Here is a 22,751-nt window from a genome sequence, read left to right as displayed (position 1 = left end):
GATTAAAATTAAAAAAAAACAATATGACGTATAAAAAGAAACTTAAGCGATGTGACTATTTCAGGCGTTATTATTCAATATACCTCTATACTGCAATTCTGCAGGATGGAGGTATGCTGAACGTTCAGCTGGATATGCTGAACGTATTTCCATATATCCACATATCCTTATACCTCCATATTTATTAGCACAGTTCAATAAAAAAAAACAGTACAGCAGAAACTATCATCCAAAATCTTGTTCAGAAGTCCTTTATGATGCCCTCAATGTTTAGTATAAATAGTTCTTTAAACAACAAAATTATTATATTGTACGACTTTTTTACTTCTGTTAATTGGCTACCGTGTGATTGTCTTAAGTTTATTTTACTTTTCTTTTAATTTTGGGCACACAAATTATTTAATACATCCAATATTTCACTCGAAATAGTTTTTTTTTATTTTTAATTAATGTTGGTTTTCAAACTTCAGGTTTCTATCAGTTTTTCAATCAATAAAAAAAATTAAATGATTGGCCGTAACTGTTGTATACTGTCGGTAGTGTGATTACATCCTCTACGTGGGGGCGGCTAGAAACAGATCCATAGTATGGTCATGTCTCAACTATGGATGCTGGCTAATTGTAATCGGGCGGACGCAAGCAAAAGCGTCTTAAATTAAAGCTCAAATCCAAGGTGGAACAGCATATGCCGAGGGATGAATGGCCATGGATAGTTGGTCTTTAATATGCGAACTCTGGATACCTGTCGACCTCCAGTTTTAAATTAGACTTCCCACGATAAACGGGCTATGTCGTGGGTGACCTCTCTTCCCGAATTTTAAACTCATTTTTCATGGATAAAAATTTAAATAATAACATTGATGAGCTTGATGTCACTCTAACGGCATCTCCAAATGATTCCTTTACGGAACACTCACCCGCGTACGTGCCGGCTACTGGGCTGGAAGCCACCACCCATCTTGACAGCGCTACTGTGTGCATCAAGATGGATCCGGATGGGCCACCGTCTTTTTCTCCGCTCGCGGAAACGGTGATCGTACCAGGTCAATCTTCGTCGCGACCTCAAGATAGACGGCAGGAAATAATTGAAGTATTGTCTTCAAATTCCGAAGCTGCTGATTCTTGCGAGTCCGACAACGACAGTGTGGTCTCTCAGAAGTCCGGTCTAACTGTCGTTGGCTCCAAAGTTGGTAACCTCACTTTGGAGTCTCCTAAATTCACTCACCTCAAAAGAAGTGAGAAAAGAAGGTTCAAGGCGGCTATGGCATCAGGTCTTAGCAGAGCAGAAGCTCTAAAAATCGCCACGCAGTCTTCGACTGCGATTAAGCGGGGCAGATCGGAGGTACAATCTCCCGGTTTGACCACCGTTAAAAACCTAAGGTAGGCCATGTGGGACTTGCCAAGCCATCGTACAGCCTAGCTGTTAAAGGCGTACGTTTAGGCTTCACGTCGGCTGATCCAGCTGGCACTTCGATCTCTACAGAGCAAATAACGCGTCTCCAGGAGGCGATTATTGATGTTGCCATAGAGCACCAATGTGAAGATATGCAGCCGGAGTTCGAAGGGTGTTTGCCCAGAACGGGGTGGCTACTTATCGTCTGCAGTGATGCCAAAACCGCAGAGTGGGTCAAGCGATTTTCTGGTCACATAGGGGCCAAATGCGGGCTCGCCATTAACGTGGTTGAGGAAAAGGATTTCCCACGAACTCATGTAGTTCGTGGCTATTTTCCCCAAAGTTTGACTTTGTCAAACGAAAAAGTTTTGGCTACCATTGGTTCTCAAAACAAATTCTCCACCAAACGGTGGAAAGCGATACGCAGACTGACGCAGGATCAGATGCTGCATCTTGTTTTCGTCATTGATGACGAATCCATGAGGTCGCTGTCCGAACTAAAAGGTAGGATTGCATACCGGTTCGGTCACCTGAGACTGATGCTTAAGGGTACCACCCCTGCTCTTTCTCAACCCATGGATAAAGGTCCAAAGGTGGTTCAGGATGACAAAACCATCCAGTCATATCGGCTCCGGCAACATCCCATACGGACAGTTGCCCAACGGTGACTATTCCTGTGGAAGAGGAACTAGGCACACGTCCATCTACTAGCAAGGCGGTTGGCACTGCTAGTGGGCGTGCTGTTCAGATTCCCACCTCAGGAAAGAAGTCCACAATGCCCTCCACGGGCCCGATTACGGTAGCAGGTAAACCTAGGACCGCTATCTTTAAACCACTTTTACTCAGTAAAAGTTTACTGGAGCAATCAAAGGGTGCCAGAAACAAGGGTTCTCGACGAGACAAACGTGAAAGTCTCGTCCGTAAGTCTCTTAACGAGACCTAATGATCACTTTAAAAGTGCTCCAGGCAAATCTGCACCATGCAAAAGGAGCTTCAGCCACCCTGTGCAGAATTGCCTAAACCAACAACATTGCTCTAGGACTTATTCAAGAGCCGTGGGTGTTCGGTGGCCACATTTGGGGTCTTAACTCTAAATCAGGTAAGCTGGTTTATGACCGATCGATAGCAGTGCCGCGTGCAGCTATCTTAATCGGTGGAGACGTAAAACATCTTCCGTTAAATAACTTTATTTCTAGAGACCTAGCAGCGAAGTTCCAACATTAGGAGGGGTGACAGACATTGTCGTGGCCTCTGCCTACTTCCCAGGTGATGAAAATGCAGTTCCACCAACGGAAGTCCAGCAGCTGATTAGCTTCTGCAGGTCCACTGGGCGGCAGCTAATCTTGGGCTGCGATGCAAATGCTCACCATACGGTGTGGGGGAGCAGCGATATTAACAAAAGGGGTGAGTACCTATTAGAATATATCATATCAGCAAGTTTGAATATAGCTAACAAAGGTAATAAACCCACATTCATTAACGCAATTAGAGAAGAAGTACTAAATCTCACTCTATGCACCAGAGGTATTGAGGAATCTATATGGAATTGGCATGTGTCGGACGAAGTGTCCCTCTCTGACCATCAACATATTAGGTTTGAAATTCCCGGTATATCCGCACAGCAAGAAAAAGTTTACCGACCCAGAAAAACCGATTGGCATAGGTATAGGGACTTAGTGTGTTCCGCAAACTTTTCCATAGCTAGGCCTTTACAAACTGTAGAAGAGTTAGAGTTAGCCGCTAACCACTTAGGTGAGGTATTACTAACCTCCTTTCATAACAGCACGGTTGCAGGCAATGCTACAATTTTGGGTAAGGTTCCTTGGTGGAACTCGCAACTAGCTAATAAGCGCAAATTAGTAAGGAGCTTATTCAATAGAGCAAAACGCTCAGGTAGGTGGGAAGAATATAAAATTGCACTCACTGACTACAATAAATCAATTAGACAGTCCAAACGGACTAGCTGGCGAAGCCACTGTGAAAGTATTGAGAAGCTGCCCGAGGCTGCCAGACTACACAAGGCATTAACTAAGGTCAAAAATAACGAAGTAGGCCTTCTAAAAAAACCCGATGGATCCTTCACCACTGTCCGTGAAGATACCCTTGAGTTTCTGTTGCAAACACACTTCCCTGGCTCTTTAATCGGAGCATCAACATCAAAATCAAACAGAGAAGTAACTGCTCCTACACGTCAGGAACACGCACTTTCTGGTGTTATCTTTGACAAGGACAAGGTGAAATGGGCGATCAGCTCATTCCTACCATTCAAGGCGCCTGGTGGCGACGGTATCTTTCCTGCTGTATTGCAGAATTGTACTGATATCATTCTAGACCCATTAATCAAACTCTTTAGGGCATGTTTCATTATGGGTTACATCCCTCACTCCTGGAGAGGTGTAAATGTGATCTTTATTCCCAAATTGGGTAATAAACCCATGGACCAGCCAAAGTCCTACAGACCAATTAGTCTTACTTCCTTCTTACTGAAAACTGTCGAAAGGCTAATTGATCTGCACATACGGGAAAAAATGGGACAAACGGTTCCTCTCCACCCCACACAATATGCCTACTCAAAAGGCAAATCTACGGAGGTCGCGCTGTATCACTTGGTCAGCAAAATTCAAAGCACCTTTCAATCTAAAGAAATTGCCTTATGTGCATTTCTGGATGTAGAAGGTGCTTTTGACAATAGATCTTATGAGTCCATATCCAGTGCATTGGCCCGGAAAGATATAGACTCCTATACAATAACGTGGATAGATAGGATGTTACGTGACAGGAACATATCTACCAAGTTAGGTAATACCACCGTTAGCATTAGTGCCGTACGGGGATGCCCCCAGGGTGGGGTTCTCTCACCATTGTTATGGACGTTGGTAGTAGACGATCTACTAGTCAAACTGGAACAATCTGGCTACCATGCCATAGGTTATGCAGATGACTTGGCAATCATAGTTTGCGGTAAAAAGCAGTAATTGTACCATTTTCCAGAAGGTACAAACTGAATTTAGGGTCCCTATCCATAAAAGATACGGCTATTGAATGTTCCGACGAAGTTAAATATCTAGGAAACACCCTAGATAAGCGTCTTAACTGGAACACTCACTTGGATAATGTAATTGGCAAAGCCATAACGGTAATGTGGACATGCAGGAACACATATGGTAGGACCTGGGGCCTTAGTCCCAGAATTCTCTCATGGATCTACCGTACAATGGTCAGACCCATAGTATCCTATGCAGCTCTTGTTTGGTGGAATAAAGCACAACAAAAAGCTGCAATACTCAAATGCAACAAACTGCAAAGACTCGCATGTATCGTGAACAAGAATGTTCATTAACAATCTTTATGTCCCTTACCACTGGTGGGGGGAAACAATAAAAGATTAGTGAGACGTTGATTTACTTTCAACAACTGATTTTATTTAAATTGATTTGTTCTTTTATACAAAATAAAATGCAACCGTAATTGCAAAACATACAATAAATAAAATAACTTATTGCTTAATTCGCACAAATTGCTTAATAAGCAATAGTTGCGAATGCTTTACTTATGACCTAATTTTTACTTTTTGTTGATTCGTCAACCAAGAAATTAAGCAACAGGTGTGAGCGATTAACTCATGACCTAGTTCTTAATTTTTTGTTGATTCGTCAACATTATGCCGGCTCTGCGTTGGTATTATGAGTTGGTCTAGATTTGTTAGCCTCAGCAGGTTGTTGTTTATGTGCAAGACCAAGCGACATCGTAAGTGGACGGTGATGTATGATTATTGGCTGATGTTGATGGTATTCTCGGTTTAATGTAACACATGTAATATAATACTCCAACGAATATGATTATTAAAGCATAGTTGATAAATCTTGCACCAATGGGATAACGGTTTCATTTGTAATTTTATGCATTCTACTGTCAGGTATTGAAATGTTTTGCATGCTGATTGGTTTAACGTGGTGTGTGATTGATTGAAATTCTTTCATCATTCTTCCTTCCAGTTGAATAGTCTTAGAATGTATTACACAATCTGGAGAGATATGAATGATTCCCGTATAATTCAGAACTACTTCTTCACGTTCAATATGACAAATTACATGAATTGTCGTTAAATTTGGTGTAATGAATATCCAAGCATTGGGCGTCCAAAGCTCTTTCCAAACTGGTTGTATAACTTGAAATCTTTTTGACGGACAGTTATCGAATGTTAATTTATTATACAATTGCTTAATTACACAATTGGAACTCTCGTCAATGTTGTAAAATATTGTTGGATGAAGTTACCTAGTACCATTATTCAGCTTGGTTGCAGTCTCCATTTGGCTGATAGTAACGTCAAAATATTTTTTACTGCTATAATTGATGCCAAATGTGGATGTTAACAATTCGATTTCTTGATATATATTATCATTAATTCTTTCTGGAATCGTGTTGAATCTAATGATTTCATATTCTTCTATATCGCTGATTGTGAAATAACCATAAATTATAACGTTGTCAGTATCTCGAACATATTCCAATCTGTTCATCGGGATTGGTAAGACATAAATTTCTGGTCCAATTTTTGAGGAACATCGAGTTATAATATCATTGATTTCATCATGCGAAAGGAATTCATAAATATGACTGCGTTTTAAATATACATACATTGAAGATCTTATTATATTTTGATTCTACTTCTCGAATGTAATTGGATGCCATTATATATGAATTAAGTACATATATATTCAGTTTATTTCCTTCTCCGATATCATGCCAACCTTGCATCTGACTGATAGCCTGCAATCCTTCGTTTAGTCTTTTACTAAAGCTGTTGATTTTGTTGATGATTTTAGTTTCTGTGTTGTTTACTGCCGCTATTGTGGATATCATAATTCTAGCATTTGATTTAGTATTTTGGATCAATAATTTCTGATTTTGATCCAACGTTTCAATGTCGTGATACACTTCATCGTTTACACCAAAAAGTGTTGTTAACACTGTACCTAATATTCCTCGGGGACTTCTTGTAACTGATGATTCTGCCGTCAACAATCGATCAATGGTTGTTCTTAAAATGCGCCCTTCATGACTTAAATTGGAAACTAAATCGTCACATTGTATATAAGGATTGACAGCCTTTGACTTGGTACACAACATTGTTAATTGTTTTATGGTGCTATTAACGTTCCTTTGATCTTGAATTATGTTACGGATTGGAAATGTGATAGTGGTTCTAAGTGCTCCTCTTTGTATTTTTGCTTTGCCTAATCCTTCAATGAATAATCCTGATTCGGGATATGTTATAGTGGATGTGGCTAATGTAGTTCCTAATGTGAGATATGCCAAAAATATAGCAAGAACTGTCGATTTTGATTGCCTAGCCGATAACCATTGTCGTCGCGTTTTAGGATCTCCTGCAGTAGACTTTGTCGAAACTACTTCTTTATTTCTGATAGTGTTTCCAAATGGTAACATATTTTGAGTGTCTGATTTTGCTTTGATTAATGTTACTTCTTTAAATAATTTTGGGAACTTCTCCTGGTTTGACGGAATATGACCTTCTTTTACATTATCAGTGATTGGTAGAAGACATATTTTTTGGATTGTACGTTTTACTATCCCCTTTTGGGTTTTAATGGTAGCAACTCGGATTAAGCCATCTGTTCCTGTATGAACTTCTATAACTCTGCCTAGAGGCCACGTCGATGATATTAATGTTTTTGTTCTTTCAATATGACTAGGTGACCAACTTCTATATTTGGTATGGATTTTGTCCATTTGTATCTCTGTTGTTGAATATTTCTTATATAGTCTTGGAACCACCATTTACAAAAGTCTTGCTTTATTTTCTGCACAATCTTCCATCTTTTTAGGCTAGTTTCTGTAAAGTTAATAAGACTATCATGCGCTGGAGTCATTAATGACGATCCCACAATGAAATGTCCTGGTGTAAGTGCATTAAGATCTTCAATGTTGTCTGTTAATGGACAGAGTGGCCGTGAATTAAGACAACATTCGATTTGAATTAAGACCGTACTTAATTCCTCGTATGTCAATTTTTGGTCACCTATAATTCTAGCTAGATGATATTTAATGGATTTTACTCCCGATTCCCAGAGACCACCAAAGTGAGGTGAGCCAGGAGGGATGAAATGCCAACGTATACCTGTTTCAGCTAGATGATTCTCTATTTGAATCTTCTGTAAAATGTTGTTTGCACCTGTAAAATTGGTACCATTGTCGCTATAAATATGATGTACTGAGCCACGTCTGCTTATCATTCGTTTGAGTGCTGCTAAAAATCCTTGAGATGTCAGATCTGAAGTTAACTCAATGTGAATTGCCTTTGTTGCTAGACATACAAAAGTAGCTATATATGCCTTATGTGTTTTAATTCCCCTGAATTGCGAGCATTTAATGTGTAATGGCCCTGCATAGTCTATGCCGCAGTGTGTGAATGGCCTCGAGAAATTTACTCTTGGTGTTGGTAAACTTCCCATTAATTGAGATTGTCCTTTTGCCTTTATTCGAAAACATTTTAAACATTTATTGATGCAAGCTTTCACAGCGATTGTTCCACGAATAATCCAAAATTTTTCCCGAACGTAGTTTAGCGTCAGTTTTAATCCTCCATGAATCGTATTAATATGCGCCTGATTGATTATGAGTTTGGCCAAAGTACTCGTTGTATGTAAAATTATTGGATACTTTTGGTTGTCAGATAAATCTGCATTTCTTAATCTGCTGCCCACTCTTAGTACTCCTGCACTGTCAACAAATGGGTTTAATGAACACAACTTATTACTTTTCATTAATTGTTTCTGAAGATTAAGCCGTCTGATGTCATCTGAAAAACATTTTTGTGCCTGCTTCACCAACACAATTTCTGCTGCATCGATATCGTCTGCCGACAGATTGTCGATCTTTCTTTCGGATTTCTTTTTATGACAATTATAAACGAATCTAAGACAATAAGCTGTCACTCGAAGAAGTTTGTTTAATGAAGAAAATCGATTAATAATATTTTCATCTTTGGTAACGTCCACGACGGTACATATTGCAGTTTTTCTGGTTTCCGGAATAAGATTCAAATCTATTACTTCATCATTTTCTGGCCAATTTCCTTCATCTTTTATTAGCCAATTTGGACCATGCCACCATAATATATTTGAAATAAGATTGTCGCCATATACTCCCCTTGATGGAATATCTGCTGGATTATCTTTTCCTGGAACAAATCTAAATTGCCCTTTAAACGTATCCTGAATATACGATACTCTGTTTGCTACAAACGTAGTCCATCTATTTGGGTATTGCCTTAGCCAATTTAATACAATTTTTGAATCTGACCATGCAATAACTTTACTATAGGTAATCTTGTTATTCTTCTGAATGTAATTAATCAACTTTATTAATAGCACAGCTGCGCATAACTCCAATCGGGCTAATGATACCTGCTTAATAGGCGCAACTTTGGTTTTTGATGCTACTAGGGATATTGTAACCTTATCTGCATTGATAACCTTTGTATATACAACTGCAGCATATCCTGCTTCTGACGCATCTGCAAATCCATGTAACTCGATTAAACTATTCTCTGAATGTTGTGTCCATCTTTTCATGGTTATTTTCTGAACTGCAGGTAATCTCAATTTAAATTCTTCCCATTGTGCCTGTAGATTGGGTGGAATCTCTGTATCCCAACTAATTCCTAGCATCCACAATTTTTGTATCATAATTTTTGCTTTAATGGTTACAGGTGACAACCAACCAAATGGATCGAATAGTTTTCCAGCATCACTTAGAATTGTTCTTTTTGTGTATTTTGAGCTGAATGACCCGGTATTTATTTTAAATTCAAATTGATCCAATTTAGGACACCATTTTATTCCTAAAATTTTAATTGCTTGATCGTTGTTAAATTGCATCTCTAACCCTGGTTCAATGTCTTTTATCTGGATATTCGTCAACATTTCCGGTTCGTTTGATGCCCATATTCTTAAGTTAAAACCTCCCTTCCGCAATAATTGGATTAATTCTTCTTGTACTTGTTTACACTCTTTAATCGTATTAGCGCCTCCCAAACAATCGTCTACATAAAATTTTTCATTTAAGGTTTCACTTGCCAAAGGATAATTAATTCTCTCGTCTTCTGCTAGCTTAAACAACGTCTTGATGGCAAGATATGGTGCTGATGCAGTACCATATGTAATCGTGTTCAAATTGTATTCTTTTATTGGTTTTTTCTGATCGTTTCTCCATAAAATTCGATGAAGATCTCTATCATCATGATGAATCAGTATTTGACGATACATTTTTTCAATGTCAGCCGTAAAAACTATTTTAAACATTCTCCACTGCAATAATAGAATGAATAAATCCTTTTGTAATGTAGGACCTGTCATCATAATACTGTTCAGTGATTGTCCTGATGTCGTTTTCGCGGACGCATCAAACACCACTCGAAGTTTTGTTGTCGTGCTGTCTTCTTTAATAACTGCATGATGCGGCAAATAATATATCTTTGTCTTTGGTTTCTCATTAACTTCCTTCATATGACCCAGCTTGATATACTCTTGCATAAAGTTCACATACTCTTGCTTTAGTGCTGGATTCTTCTTAAATCGTTCTTCCAATGAAAAGAACCGTTTTAATGCCATCTTTCTGGATTCACCTAACGTTTCTCGATCATTTTTCAGTGGTAACCTAACAATGTATCGTCCTGTTTTATCGCGGGTGCAAGTTGAATCATAATGTCGCTCACAACGCCTTTCATCTACTGTTCTTAAGTCCGCATTTGGAATTTCCTCTAATTCCCAAAACCGTTTTAAATACTCGTCGCTGCTTTCGCAAGCCATGGAGCATAACATTATTTTGTTTGTGATTGTACGCTCTACATCTAAAGGTCCTGATAATATCCATCCAAATAGTGTGTTTTGAGCCATTGGAGAGTTGTCTGGCCCTTTAATTAATCCTTCTTTAAACACTTCTGGTAACACGTCCGATCCGATTAACAATTGTATTTCCCTTGGTTCAGCATACCAAGGATCTGCTAACTGCAATCCATCAATATGTGACCATTTTCCTGGCGTGAATTCTGCATTTGGCATTTTTGATGTGATTTTTGGTAACACTATTGCTTCGATATGACAGCTTTTATTTTCATCATGTATAGATTGAATTTCTAATGAACATTTGGCTATAACGCTTGTTGTTTGTCCATTGATACCTTTTACATGAGTTTGATAATTGGTCAATGGTGCTCTGATTGATCTTGCTAATTGTTCTGTTATTATACAAGATTGTGATCCTTGATCAAGAAGCGCTCGTATCGGATTAACTTGTTTTTTAGTCCTTATAATTACCATTGCGGTTGCTAGTAAAACAGTTTTTTCCTTTTGGATGTTGTACGACGCTGCCACTTCGGTCTCTGTGGTGTTCTTCAATGTTGGCATCCTCTGTTTACTTATATTATTTGTGACTGTTGGTTTGCCCTTAACTTGTTCATGAATAAGTTGATGGTGTTTTTTGTCGCAAATTGCACATCTTTTTTTATTCAAGCACAACTTACTAAAATGCCCACTCTGAAGGCAATTAAAACATAATTTGGCGCTCATAATCTTTTCACGACGTTCCGGCACCTTCATATTCAGAAACTTTGAACATCGAATTAATTGGTGGTCACCATTACACACTAAACATAGCGTATGTATTGTATTTACATGCGTTTTTGTATTTACTGCTGTTGGTCGAAAATTATTCTTATTTTCGCGATTTGTGTCACGAATTGCCTCCAATCCTCTAACTCTGCTCTCGATAAACTCGTATAAGCTGCTCAATTTTGGTATTTGTGTTGATGCCCCTCTTGAATGTTGGTATAATTTTCTGGTTTCACCATCTAATTTTGGAAGCAGTATCTGTATAATTAGTGGATCCCAACTTGACGTGTCCACATTTAAATTACGTATACCATATAACACTTCTCTAGAAGAATCCACTAATGTTTTTAAATCCTGTGCATTCTCATTTCTTATAGCTCTGAGCGACAATAACTTATTGATAAGATTGTCCACAAGTATTGCTGGATTGTTGTATCTTTGTTTCAATAGTTCAACTGCCGCTGTATAATTGTTCGCTGTTATTGTTAAATGATTGATAAGTCTGGCGGCTTCTCCACGTAGACTTCCTTTTAAGTACTGCATCCTTTCTACATCCACTAGATTATGGTTTTGTTGAACTAACCGGTCGAACAATTCCCAAAATGGACACCACTCTTCAAATCTGCCGCTGAATATTGGTACATTCAACGGTGGTAGTTTGATATTGTTACTTACGGTTGTTCTGGTTTCTGAAACGTTTTGACTGCGAACGTTCAGTTCTTCTTGTAACTGGATATATACTCCTTCGTATATCGATTCCAGTTGAATGAAATCTCCTTGGTCTATTTCATCATTGTTAAACAGACATTCATCGTTTAATTGTGAGAACTTTGCCCAACAATTCTTCAATTTTTCCAATTTGAACTGTAACGTTTCAATACTTTTCGTTAAGTCTATTGTCTCTTTGATCTGCAACAGACTTGTACTTAAGATTGCTAAACGTTTGTTTGTAATTTCACATGGCCCGGTGATGGCGACTTCGTCATTGATACTTATGTCTTGATTCCTTGGTGACCGAGCTTCTTCTTGCCCTCTTATAACTTGATGCCTTGAAACTTGAGCTTCCTTTTGCTCCATTTGCCTTATTATTTCCAATTCATTATTAAATCGATTTTCGATTTCAATCCGTCTTTGTTGTAACTGGCCATAGTAATTTTTTGTGATATATTCATGATCAGGCTTCAAATTCTTGATCACATTATCATTGTTGTCTTCAAATGCGTCCCATTTCTGACGCAAATTTTCCAAACGTGTCTCAAAATACTGCTTTGAATATCTTGTAGAAGAATCCTTTTTAAAATTTATCCAGATCCTCTGGATCTCACCTTCAATGTCCTTTTGATGTTGGATAACTTGTTCGATCTCCATGATGTCCTCTGTTAGTATTTGATTTGATTTGTTGAGTGCCTCGGTACGCTTCTGCTTGTTTCACTTCGATGGTACGTTTGCATTCACTTCACTCCGATGTTAAAAGCCTCGGTACGCTTGTATTAACTTCACTCTGATGTTAAAAGCCTCGGTACGCTTGTATAAACTTCACTCCGATGTTGAAAGCCTCGGTACGCTTGTATTAACTTCACTCCGATGTTAAAAGCCTCGGTACGCTTGTATTAACTTCACTTCGATGTTAAAAGCCTCGGTACGCTTGTATTAACTTCACTCCGATGTTAAAAGCCTCGGTACGCTTGTATTAACTTCACTCCGATGTTAAAAGCCTCGGTTCGCTTGTATTAACTTCACTCCGATGTTAAAAGCCTCGGTACGCTTGTATTAACTTCAATCTTAGACTTAAGTCTCTTTGTTAGGTATATTTGAAACTCTTACCACTGGTGGGGGAAATTTCAAATATCCGGCTCGAAGGACCAAAAATTAACAAGAATGTTCATTAACAATCTTTATGTCCCTTACCACTGGTGGGGGGAAACAATAAAAGATTGGTGAGACGTTGATTTACTTTCAACAACTGATTTTATTTAAATTGATTTGTTCTTTTATACAAAATAAAATGCAACCGTAATTGCAAAACATACAATAAATAAAATAACTTATTGCTTAATTCGCACAAATTGCTTAATAAGCAATAGTTGCGAATGCTTTACTTATGACCTAATTTTTACTTTTTGTTGATTCGTCAACCAAGAAATTAAGCAACAGGTGTGAGCGATTAACTCATGACCTAGTTCTTAATTTTTTGTTGATTCGTCAACATATCGCGATGACGGGAACTATCAGAACATGTCCCACATCAGCAGTGAGTCCATAGTGGGTTTTACCCCTCTGCACCTCTTCATTAAAAAGACGTGAAGCTAGGCTACACTCTGGTATCAATATGCACGGAAGTCTTGACAGTCAAAACTCTATCTGCAGACTGGTTCCTGGCATAGAGATCTGCGATAGGACAGATCGCATGAACATGGAACTTCGCTTCGGTAGAAAGCCCGATCGATTGGATTGGGTAAATGGCACCCCTGGAGCAGAACCAGAAGTGATATCATGGTTTACCGATGGTTCAAAAACCACGGAAGGTGTTGGTGCTGGAATATTTGGTCCTAACACCAAAATCTCGCTAGCGCTGGGTATATGGCCCACTGTCTTCCAAGCAGAGGTTCACGCCATCGAGGTCTGCGCTCGTATCAACTTAAACAACGGGTTGAAAGGCGCCCGCATCTGCATTTACTCAGATAGTCAAGCAGCAATCAAAGCTCTATCCACCTGGAGGTTTTTCTCAAAACTTTCATTAGACTGCTTTGATATGTTGCAACAGCTGGCAAGCAGAAATAAGGTGACGCTTTGCTGGGTGCCTGGACACACAGGTATAAAAGGAAATGAATCTGCCGACAGCCTTGCAAGGGCAGGTTCTGCAACTAAAATCTGTGGACCAGAACCCTATTGTGGACTAAGTTGGTCTACAACTAGTTATCTAATTGATAAATGGATCTCAGCCGAGAGAGGTCGCTACTGGAGTGACAATCGAGGTAACCGTCAGGCAAAACAGCTGGTTCATCCATATAGTTATGGCAAGGCATCCCTCCTCAGCAGATCAGATTTAAAGTTGCTGGTGGGATATTTAACGGGTCACCATGGACTGCGTTATCACCTTAACAAAATAGGTCTGTCCGAAGAGATGGAGTGTCGACTCTGCTTAGAAGCAGACGAGACTACGAGCCACATTCTCTGTGACTGCCCAGCCTTGATCTGGGCAAGGAGGAAATCACTGGGAGGAGAGCTGCTCTCTCCTTCTGACATTAGGAGGTCCTCAACGGACGACATTCTGGCCTTCATTCGGAAAGCGGAATGTCTTCTGTTCAATTAGGGTCAGTTACGGCACAAAAGATCAATCTGGTCGCAGTGCTCTGCTCCGGTGGGAGCTAGTACCCTGTTTATTTCTATTCTATTCTAATTGCATCAAACTGTTCAAACCAAAGAAAATTTAACTTCTTAAATACTTTTATCACTGTTCACAAGAAAAACTCTTTTATTTTTGATTTATATATTAACAATTTTTTTCTGATTTCAAAACTCCGACTTTTCGCACCCACTTCAACCGCCAAACCAAAAGACAAAAATAGACCTCCGTTTTCCTTTTCTGCCGACTTATATATCCTAATATTATTTCGGTCAAAACTTCCTGTTACTTTAAGAACGGAGAACCAAATCTGGCTGTGTCTTTTTATAAACCGCTTCTCAAAATATCTGTTACTACTGTTTCTTTTTTTTTGTTTTTTTGCACATTCCAAACTTTTAAGTGCACGGTTTTGGCAGCATTATTTTTTTTTGCATAATTCCTAATTTTGCCTAAAACTTTTCGCCGCGACTCTTGATCAAACCAAAACCTAAAAAAATTTACAAAAGCTTTTTCTTACATATTTTGGCATTTAGCATGTGCGTGCAATGCACAGGCTAATTTTAATTAATATTAAAAGAAACAAAAAAAATGTGTAGACGAATTCGGGTGGTAAATACTGTACGGAGGCTACCTGAACAACGTGGGACATACGAGGTAACATCATGTTTGTCATTTTTCTACCTATGTTAATATATCACCTTCTACTCACACAGGCCTGTCACATGGACGCTAGAGTACAAACACACCGAGTTTATGTTTAAGACTGACTGTCGTGTGTTTTATTGTATATTGTATTTTCATATTACAGGGTTGCCATGACATCCCCCTTTTTTTGAAAAAAAAAAATTAATATTCTAATTGGGAATACTTTCTTAACAAAATTTTATCTTTGATTTTGAAATTGAAAAAATTTGAAAAAAACCAATTAATATTTTAACAAAAAACTAACTTTGCTCTGAAGGATCATATTTCACAATTGGCTTTAGTTTTCGTCCATATCTCGAAAATTTGGTTGTTTCCACCGGGTGGGAATCGGCCTGAGGAACCACGTTGCTCTGCTCCGGATCATGACATGCAGCTTCCGGTATACGTTGTGAGACGTCAGGGTTCTCCTGAGGCCTTTCCTTCAGTTCAATTAGCGGGAAAATTGGGAGCTTTGCTTTCGTGGTATGCAGATGAATACTATTATGGCGATATTTTCTACCCTCCGGCGTTTCAACTATAACGGAACGGGGGTTTGCAGTTACTTCAATCACCTTTGCCGGGTTCCATGCACGATGACCGACTTGCATTCTCACGTTGTCTCCCATTTTAAGTGCTTGACGTGGAACTGCTACTCTATCTGCGTAGCGTTTTTGATTTTCGCGTAACTCTCTAAGTTCTTCCGTAACTCCTGGAACAATATTTGGCTTTAGATTAGATATATCGCTTGGCAGTATTGTTCTCGTTTCACGGCTTAATAAACGTTAGCTTGGCGATTTTAATATGTTATTTCGAGGAGTATTGCGCCGCAACAGCATTGCCAAATATGGATCACTTCCATCAGACCAACATCTTTTTAGTATGCCTTTTACCGTCTGTACATTTCGCTCTGCAAAACCATTTGATTGTGGATAGTGGGGTGAAGAAACTCTGTGTTGGAATCTCCACTTTATTTTAAATTCTTTAAAGGAATGACTTGTAAACTGTGGTCCTCCATCTGATTCAAGAATCTCTGGTATACCATGAACTGAAAACCACTGACGTAGCAGTAAGATAACTTCAGCTGACGTTGCTGATTTCAGTTTTCTGAAATCAGTGAAACCCGAATAATGATCGGCGATCAGCAAACAATCGTCGCCTTTAAATTTAAATATGTCTGTCGAAACGAGTTGAAAAGGATATTCTGGGATACCTCTTAATATTAACGTCTCCTTTTGATTCGCATGTTGGGTCTGCTGGCCTATTGCACATTTTTCAACATAATTTTTTGTGTCGACTGTTAAACCATTCCAGAAAAAAGTTTGACGCAGACGCTTTAGCGTTGTTGAAATCCCAACATGCCCGGTATGAGCTTCTGTGATCATAGAATTTTTCATATTATTAGGTAGTATGATTTTGTTACCCTTCATTAGCAATCCATCTTCAAATGTAATTTCCTGCTTAAATGATGAGTATTTATTGATAATTTTCTGCGTATTTTTCACATTCTCATGCCTTTTTTTCATGATTGCTTTCTTAAGTGCTTGTAACTCGCTATCTGCAGCCGTTGCTTTTACGATTCTAACGCGTAACGTATTACCTATTGCATGAATAAGATAAATTTCTTCATCATGATTAACTTCGTCTTCGTCTGCTTCACAGTCTCGACTTAGAACATCTGCTATTGGTATCATCGTACCTTTAACGTATTTTATTTTTGGTGAATATTGTAGTATGTCATATAATACACCTTGAAGGCGTATTGGAGCCCTTTGGATCGGGTTATTGAAAATTGTTTCTAACGGTTTATGATCTGTTTCGATCATAAGTTCCTTTCCATATACAAAGGAATGAAATTTTTTACATCCAAAACGGATCGCCCATGCTTCCTTGCTTATTTGTGGTTGTTTTTGCTGCGATTCTGTAAATGCTTTTGTGGCATAACCAATTGGTTTTCCTTCTTGCAATAGGCATGCACCCATTGATTTGCTGCTGGTATCCACTGATAGTTTTACCGGCTTATTAACGTTGTAGAATGGGAATTCGGTACCGGGGTATTTGTCAGAGCTTTATTTATGTTATCCACAGCTTTTGTGTGTTCATGCTCCCACTTCCAGGCTGCATTTTTATGCATAAGAGAACGCAGTGGTTCTGTAAGCTCTGATAAATAGTTAATAAATTTACCGGGATATGTTACCATTCCCAGTAATCGCTGTAATTCTTTAACATTTGTAGGTGTTTTCAGTTGGCATATTGCTTTTACCCTATCTTCATCCGCTGAATAACCATTTTGAGTGAAAATGTGACCTAAAAACTTTATTGTAGTTTTCTCGTATTCACACTTTTCTTTATTCAATGTAAAACCTGCATCAGTTAATCGTTTCACTACTTCTTTAGTTGTGTTTTGCAGCTCTTTCAATGTTGGAGCATGTAAAAAAATATCGTCCATGGCTATTTCACACGTTTTAATATCTTCTAGCGTTCTATTCATTACTTCGCAGAATATCTCTGGTGCTGATGAGATTCCAAACGGCATGCGAAAATAGCTAAATCAACCCCAAGGTGTCGAAAATGTTAAATATTTTGAGGTAAGCTCTGTAACTTTGATTTGCCAAAACCCTTTTTGACAATCAAGTTTAGTGAAATACTTACTGCCATGTAGTTTTGCTGTTACCTCTTCAACTGACTTCATTGAACAAATCCGACGCTTAATATTTTTATACAGTTCTGTCGGATCCATGCATACGCGTAGTTTTCCTTTATTAACTACCAGCATTGGGCTCACAGCTGGTGTCGGCTCGCTGACGCTTTTTATTACACCTAATTAAATCATTCTTTCCAATTCCTGTTTAACTTTTTCTTCAATAGCGTAAGGAATTTTTCTTGCTGGTATGATTTTGAAATTGGGGTTGTCTATGAAATCGATGTCGTATTCGAAGTTTTTGCAACAACCAAGTTGGCTTACACGTTTTATAAATCCCAAAACTTCACAATCATTACCTCTCAGAACTGCTTGATGATTTTCTTCAATTACTGTAAATTTAATTGATCTTTCAACATTATTTTCTTTACGCAGAGTTCGACACTTGGTATTTATTTCACCCAAGACCTTAATGAAACCTCCGTCATATGTTTTAATACGTTTTACTGCACTTGGTTTGATTGTTATGTTTAGTTTTTTAACCATTCTCAATGGTAAAACGTTGCAACATGCTCCGGTATTCAACATTAACTTTATTTCATAATCGCCTATGCGCACGGTCTTTGACCATTTTTCTCCTTTCCCGCTAGAATTTATATTATATAGTTTCGTTATGTTACCGACGAAATTGAAATTTGTATCGTTGTCGCTATTGTTTTCAATTGCATTTAATTTTGTTGCAGTTCTTGCTGTTCCTCTCTTCTCTTTATTCTGTTGTGTTCCTTTTTCACACTTTTTTGATTTACAGGCTGCTTCAAAATGCCCCTCTTTTCCACATTTTTTACATTTCTTTTTATATGCTGGGCAGCTCTTTGGTCCATGTGTTCTCTTACAACGTCCGCAATCAAATTGTTTGTTACTTTTATTGATTTTATTAATTTTTGTTGTCAGACTTTGTTCGTTATTTAATTCGCTAATTTGTTTGCCGGCTCTTTCTGCAGTTCGGCAAATTTTTATGGCTTATTCTAACGACATTTCCTCTTCCAACCATAGTTTCTGTCTTGTGTCATCTGAATAAATGCCCAGAACTATTTGATCAGTTAGAAATTCTTCATCATTATTATAGCTGCATTTGCGCACTTGCTCGCGCAATTATTGCAAGAAATCGTCAAAGGCTTCGGACTCTTGCTGTTTAATACGGTGAAATTGGCAGCGTTCATATGTTTTATTGCGTGTTGGAATAAAGTGCTTTTTTTTTATTTCTTCCTGTTTTGCTGCTTCTTCCGCAGTCAGGGCCAAATTATTTATCAAACGCACAGCGTCCTTTCCTATTACGGTCTTGAAATTTGCCAATTGCACTTCTACCGTTTCTTTATCTATTTTCGCAGCAATGGTGTAGTTTTCGTATGCTTCTACCTATTCGCTCCATTCTCGCGTCATTTCGAGTTCATTGTTTATTAACAGCGGCTTTGGTGGCTTAAGCATTTTGCTTTTTTCTCTCTTCTTTTTTTTTTTTGTGTGTGTATGTTTTTTTACCGACGCGTTGCTTACAAAAACACCGAGTTTATGTTTAAGACTGACTGTCGTGTATTTTATTTTATATTGTATTTTCATATTACAGGGCTGCCATGACAAGGCCTACATAACAAATAGTAATAATAAGAATAATAATAATAAAATTAATAATAAAAATAATAATAATAATAAAAATAATAACAATAATAATAATAAAAATAATAATAATAAAAATAATAATAATTAATATCTCACAAGAAATGTTAAGACACAACTCCGTAACATTACTGGCCGTGACATAGCGTTGAATAAATGCATGAGATATAAAATGGCACGTTATGGTAATTGAGATCTTTTATAAATTTAATGATATTTTCTAGTTTAAAGATAAATGGACTGCTCGACGGATGTAGGTTTGTTATTGGAAAAATGGTGTTCTTTGAAGCATCATTTGGAGTAAATACATTTTTCAAGTGTTTTACAAATACGTCCCCTTTCTCAGAGTCACTTCGTGCCCAGTCACTATATTCTAGTCTGAGAGGAGGTTCATGCTGGATTGACTGTTTGAGATAGTTTGTTGCTTTCCAAAGTGAATAGTCAGTTTGTTCATTAGGTGCCAAATTGTATAGAAAATTGTTTAGGGATTTTTGATGTCTTTCCGCTAGTGCATTTTTGAGTTCATTAGAACATTTAGCAAGTAGAACTTTATGTTTTGGGGATCTATGTCGTTGCCATAGTCTTCTAGCTTTCCTCTTCCAAGAATTTTAGGACGAGCTTTACATGTGATTTCTACAGCGATCATGCGGGGGAGCTCTAACAACTTCTCACTCTTACGTAAGATCGCTGAATTGGTATAAAGCAGAAAATTTCGAGTCTTTATTAAAAATCGGTTTTGCCGTAAGCAGAGTTGTGAATTGGCTTTGGATTTAACAAGACAGTTTTACTAGTGCTTTCTTTCTTTTTTCTTGATTTTCTTATAAAAAATACAATATGTACAAATAGCGTTTTTTATTTAAAACACTAAATAAGAACTAAATAAATGTATATAGTTAATATATAACATGTGAGTGTTTTTAATTATAAAGAAATAAATAAAAATACATAAAGATATACATAACTATATATTTCGTTAAACTTTGCGTTTGGATAGTTCTATTCTGTTGACATTGTACTGTTATTATTGTTGGTGAGTAATCTGATGACAGTTCAATTGATGGAAATGTGGTGATTGTTGATAGTTTAATATTTTTACTTAGGCCAAAGTCAAAAAGATCTGGGACTTTTTGTCGATCAGAAGGCCAGTAAGTTAGCTGTCCAGTTGAAATGACATCGAGATCTTCACTTTTCACAACTGCTAGAAGTTTTCATCCTCTTGGTGTTATTAGTCTTGAATCCCAGAATGTGTGCTTGGCATTGAAATCGCCTGCGACTAGAAATTTAGAACCGAGTGTTTTAAAAAAGATTTGGAAGTCTTGGACTTCTATATTGTGATTGGGTGGACAATATATTGCAGCTATTAAGACATTTTCTCCATATTCATCAACTCGAATAGCTGTTGATTGCAGATAATCTTTACTGAAGTCTTCTAAACAATAGTGTTTAAGGCTTTTTTTAATTATAATACAAGTACCCCCACGACCGATATCTTTGGGATGCTAAGTGTCATAAAAGCAGTAATTTAGAATTTTGAAAGCGTTTTTTTGAGTGAGATGTGTTTCAGACACAAGCATAATATCAATTGCATTACTAATTAAAAAATATTCAATTTCAAGTTTATTTTTTATGGTTCATTATCAGAGCTTGCATTAGAGCACTTTGATTTTTTATAAGTTCTTGCATCATGGTTTGCATACTACACATAAAAACATTAAGCTTTTGAATCATTGTATGTAGGGTTTCTTCTAAATTACCTATTGCCGGTTTCGCCAATTGTTGAGGTTGAATATTTTCTTTTAATACATTTGCATAACTTTTGCCTTAAGGTATTATTACTTCTGGATTGCCTACTTGTTCTTGGAAGTAATTTTTGGGTGGCACAGTATTTGATAGATTTTTGGGAAGAGTTCTCTGCTTAACTGCAACAAATACAGTACAATTCCTATAATTTGCTGTATGGTTTTTGCCACAATTGCTACATTTTTTTGCATTTGGATCTTTCTTAGGTTTTGGGTATATGGAGAATTTGTGTAAATCTCCACATATTGCGCATACACTGGGTAAGGTGCAACAGATGTGAGTATGTTTAAATTCTTGACAGTTAGTACATTGTATTTTGAAGCGTTCTTCTACTGTTATCCTTTGATGTAAAAGATAAAGAAGATAGTGATTTGGATGTATTTCTCCTTCAGCGAATTTTTTTGTGTTGGCTCAAGTTCTACTTTAATATTGGTTGAGGTGTTATATTTTTATTTTTAATACTAAAGATGGATTTTGTTTCAAATCCGGCTTCCGCCAAGGCTACTTTTATATCAGATTCCGGTACGAAATGTTCTATACCTTTAATTATCACACTTAAACCTTTGCTACATTTTAACTGATAGGTGTAGTAGCTTTTGTTATTGGCATCGAAGAAGTTTATAATTTTTCTATAGTTCATTTCGTCATTTATTTGGATTTTTGTTTCATTGACATTTCCTTTTAAGAGTGGAATCACGTAGAAATGTTTATCGCCGACAATGGATGTCATTTTCTGTAAGAGCTCATTCGATTTTTTTTCCCTTACGTAGATTGGAGGTGGTTTATATTTTTTGGTATTATTTCCAGTATTCTCGCTTTCATCGGTTGATAAAATTTCAAATCTATTTTTATTTGAGGAGGCGCGGTTTTCAACTAATTTTGTTTGTTTAGCTACTTGACTAGTTGGTCTTGTCATAGGACTGCGTTTCCGCTTTGTAACAAGAATGTATCTATCTAATCCTGTCTGAATTTTATTGCCGCTGTTTTGTTTAGCAGCATTTTGCATATTATTTTTATCAGTGGAACTTTAAGCGCATTTAAGCAAATTTTAGATTTAAAGAACCGCAATTTCTCTATTTATATTATTTGAAAGCAGAGCAAAAAAAACGCGTCTAAACACTTTAACGAGAGTTGAAGTATTAAAGTATTCTTAAAAATAAAATTATTTTTAATTTAATTCCTTAAAACGTTGCATTTTAATATTTTTATTTACAACATCATTTTTAAAATATAAAAACTTACTTATAAAATGTTTTTATCACAAAATAATTTTTAAAATATATAAACTTCTTTAATAATTGTTTGCAGCACTTTTTTTTTTCAAATTTGCTTCTTTTGAAGAAAATAAATGTCTATGTCTAATAAAAACTTTTTCAATTACTTTATAATTTTTTTCCGATCTTTGCTCATCCGACGCTCACCAAAATTCTTAAATTATAAGAAGTCTGCAGATTTAGATATACACAAATAGACATGTATTTAGACTTAACAAATAATTGAAAAGTTTTAATTTTACCGCATACATGTCTCAGACCAAAATTTGGTATGCAAACTTGAATATAGACGATGCGATTTAGTAGCTCG

The 22,751-nt window shown here is 37.2% G+C and overlaps 2 protein-coding genes across 2 annotated transcripts; both read right to left on the bottom strand.

Moving 5' to 3' along the window:
* Positions 1-7,080: 7,080 nt before the first annotated feature.
* On the bottom strand, positions 7,081-12,396 carry LOC119665537. The gene is made up of 2 exons (XM_038074763.1): positions 11,176-12,396; positions 7,081-10,863 (listed from the first exon to the last, which is right to left on the bottom strand). The coding sequence occupies exons 1-2, from the start codon at positions 12,394-12,396 to the stop codon at positions 7,081-7,083; spliced, it is 5,004 nt and encodes a 1,667-aa protein (XP_037930691.1).
* A 3,444-nt stretch (positions 12,397-15,840) lies between these two features.
* Positions 15,841-17,037, bottom strand: LOC119665535 (uncharacterized protein K02A2.6-like). The gene has a single exon (XM_038074762.1). It carries the CDS (start codon positions 17,035-17,037, stop codon positions 15,841-15,843), a length of 1,197 nt encoding a protein of 398 aa, XP_037930690.1.
* Positions 17,038-22,751: the final 5,714 nt, after the last annotated feature.

Source organism: Teleopsis dalmanni, chromosome 1 (assembly GCF_002237135.1).
Source record: "Teleopsis dalmanni isolate 2A chromosome 1, ASM223713v2, whole genome shotgun sequence".
Taxonomy (NCBI): domain Eukaryota; kingdom Metazoa; phylum Arthropoda; class Insecta; order Diptera; family Diopsidae; genus Teleopsis; species Teleopsis dalmanni.
The sequence above is the reverse complement of the archived record's forward strand: the minus strand, read 5'-3'. Positions and strand labels throughout refer to the sequence as shown.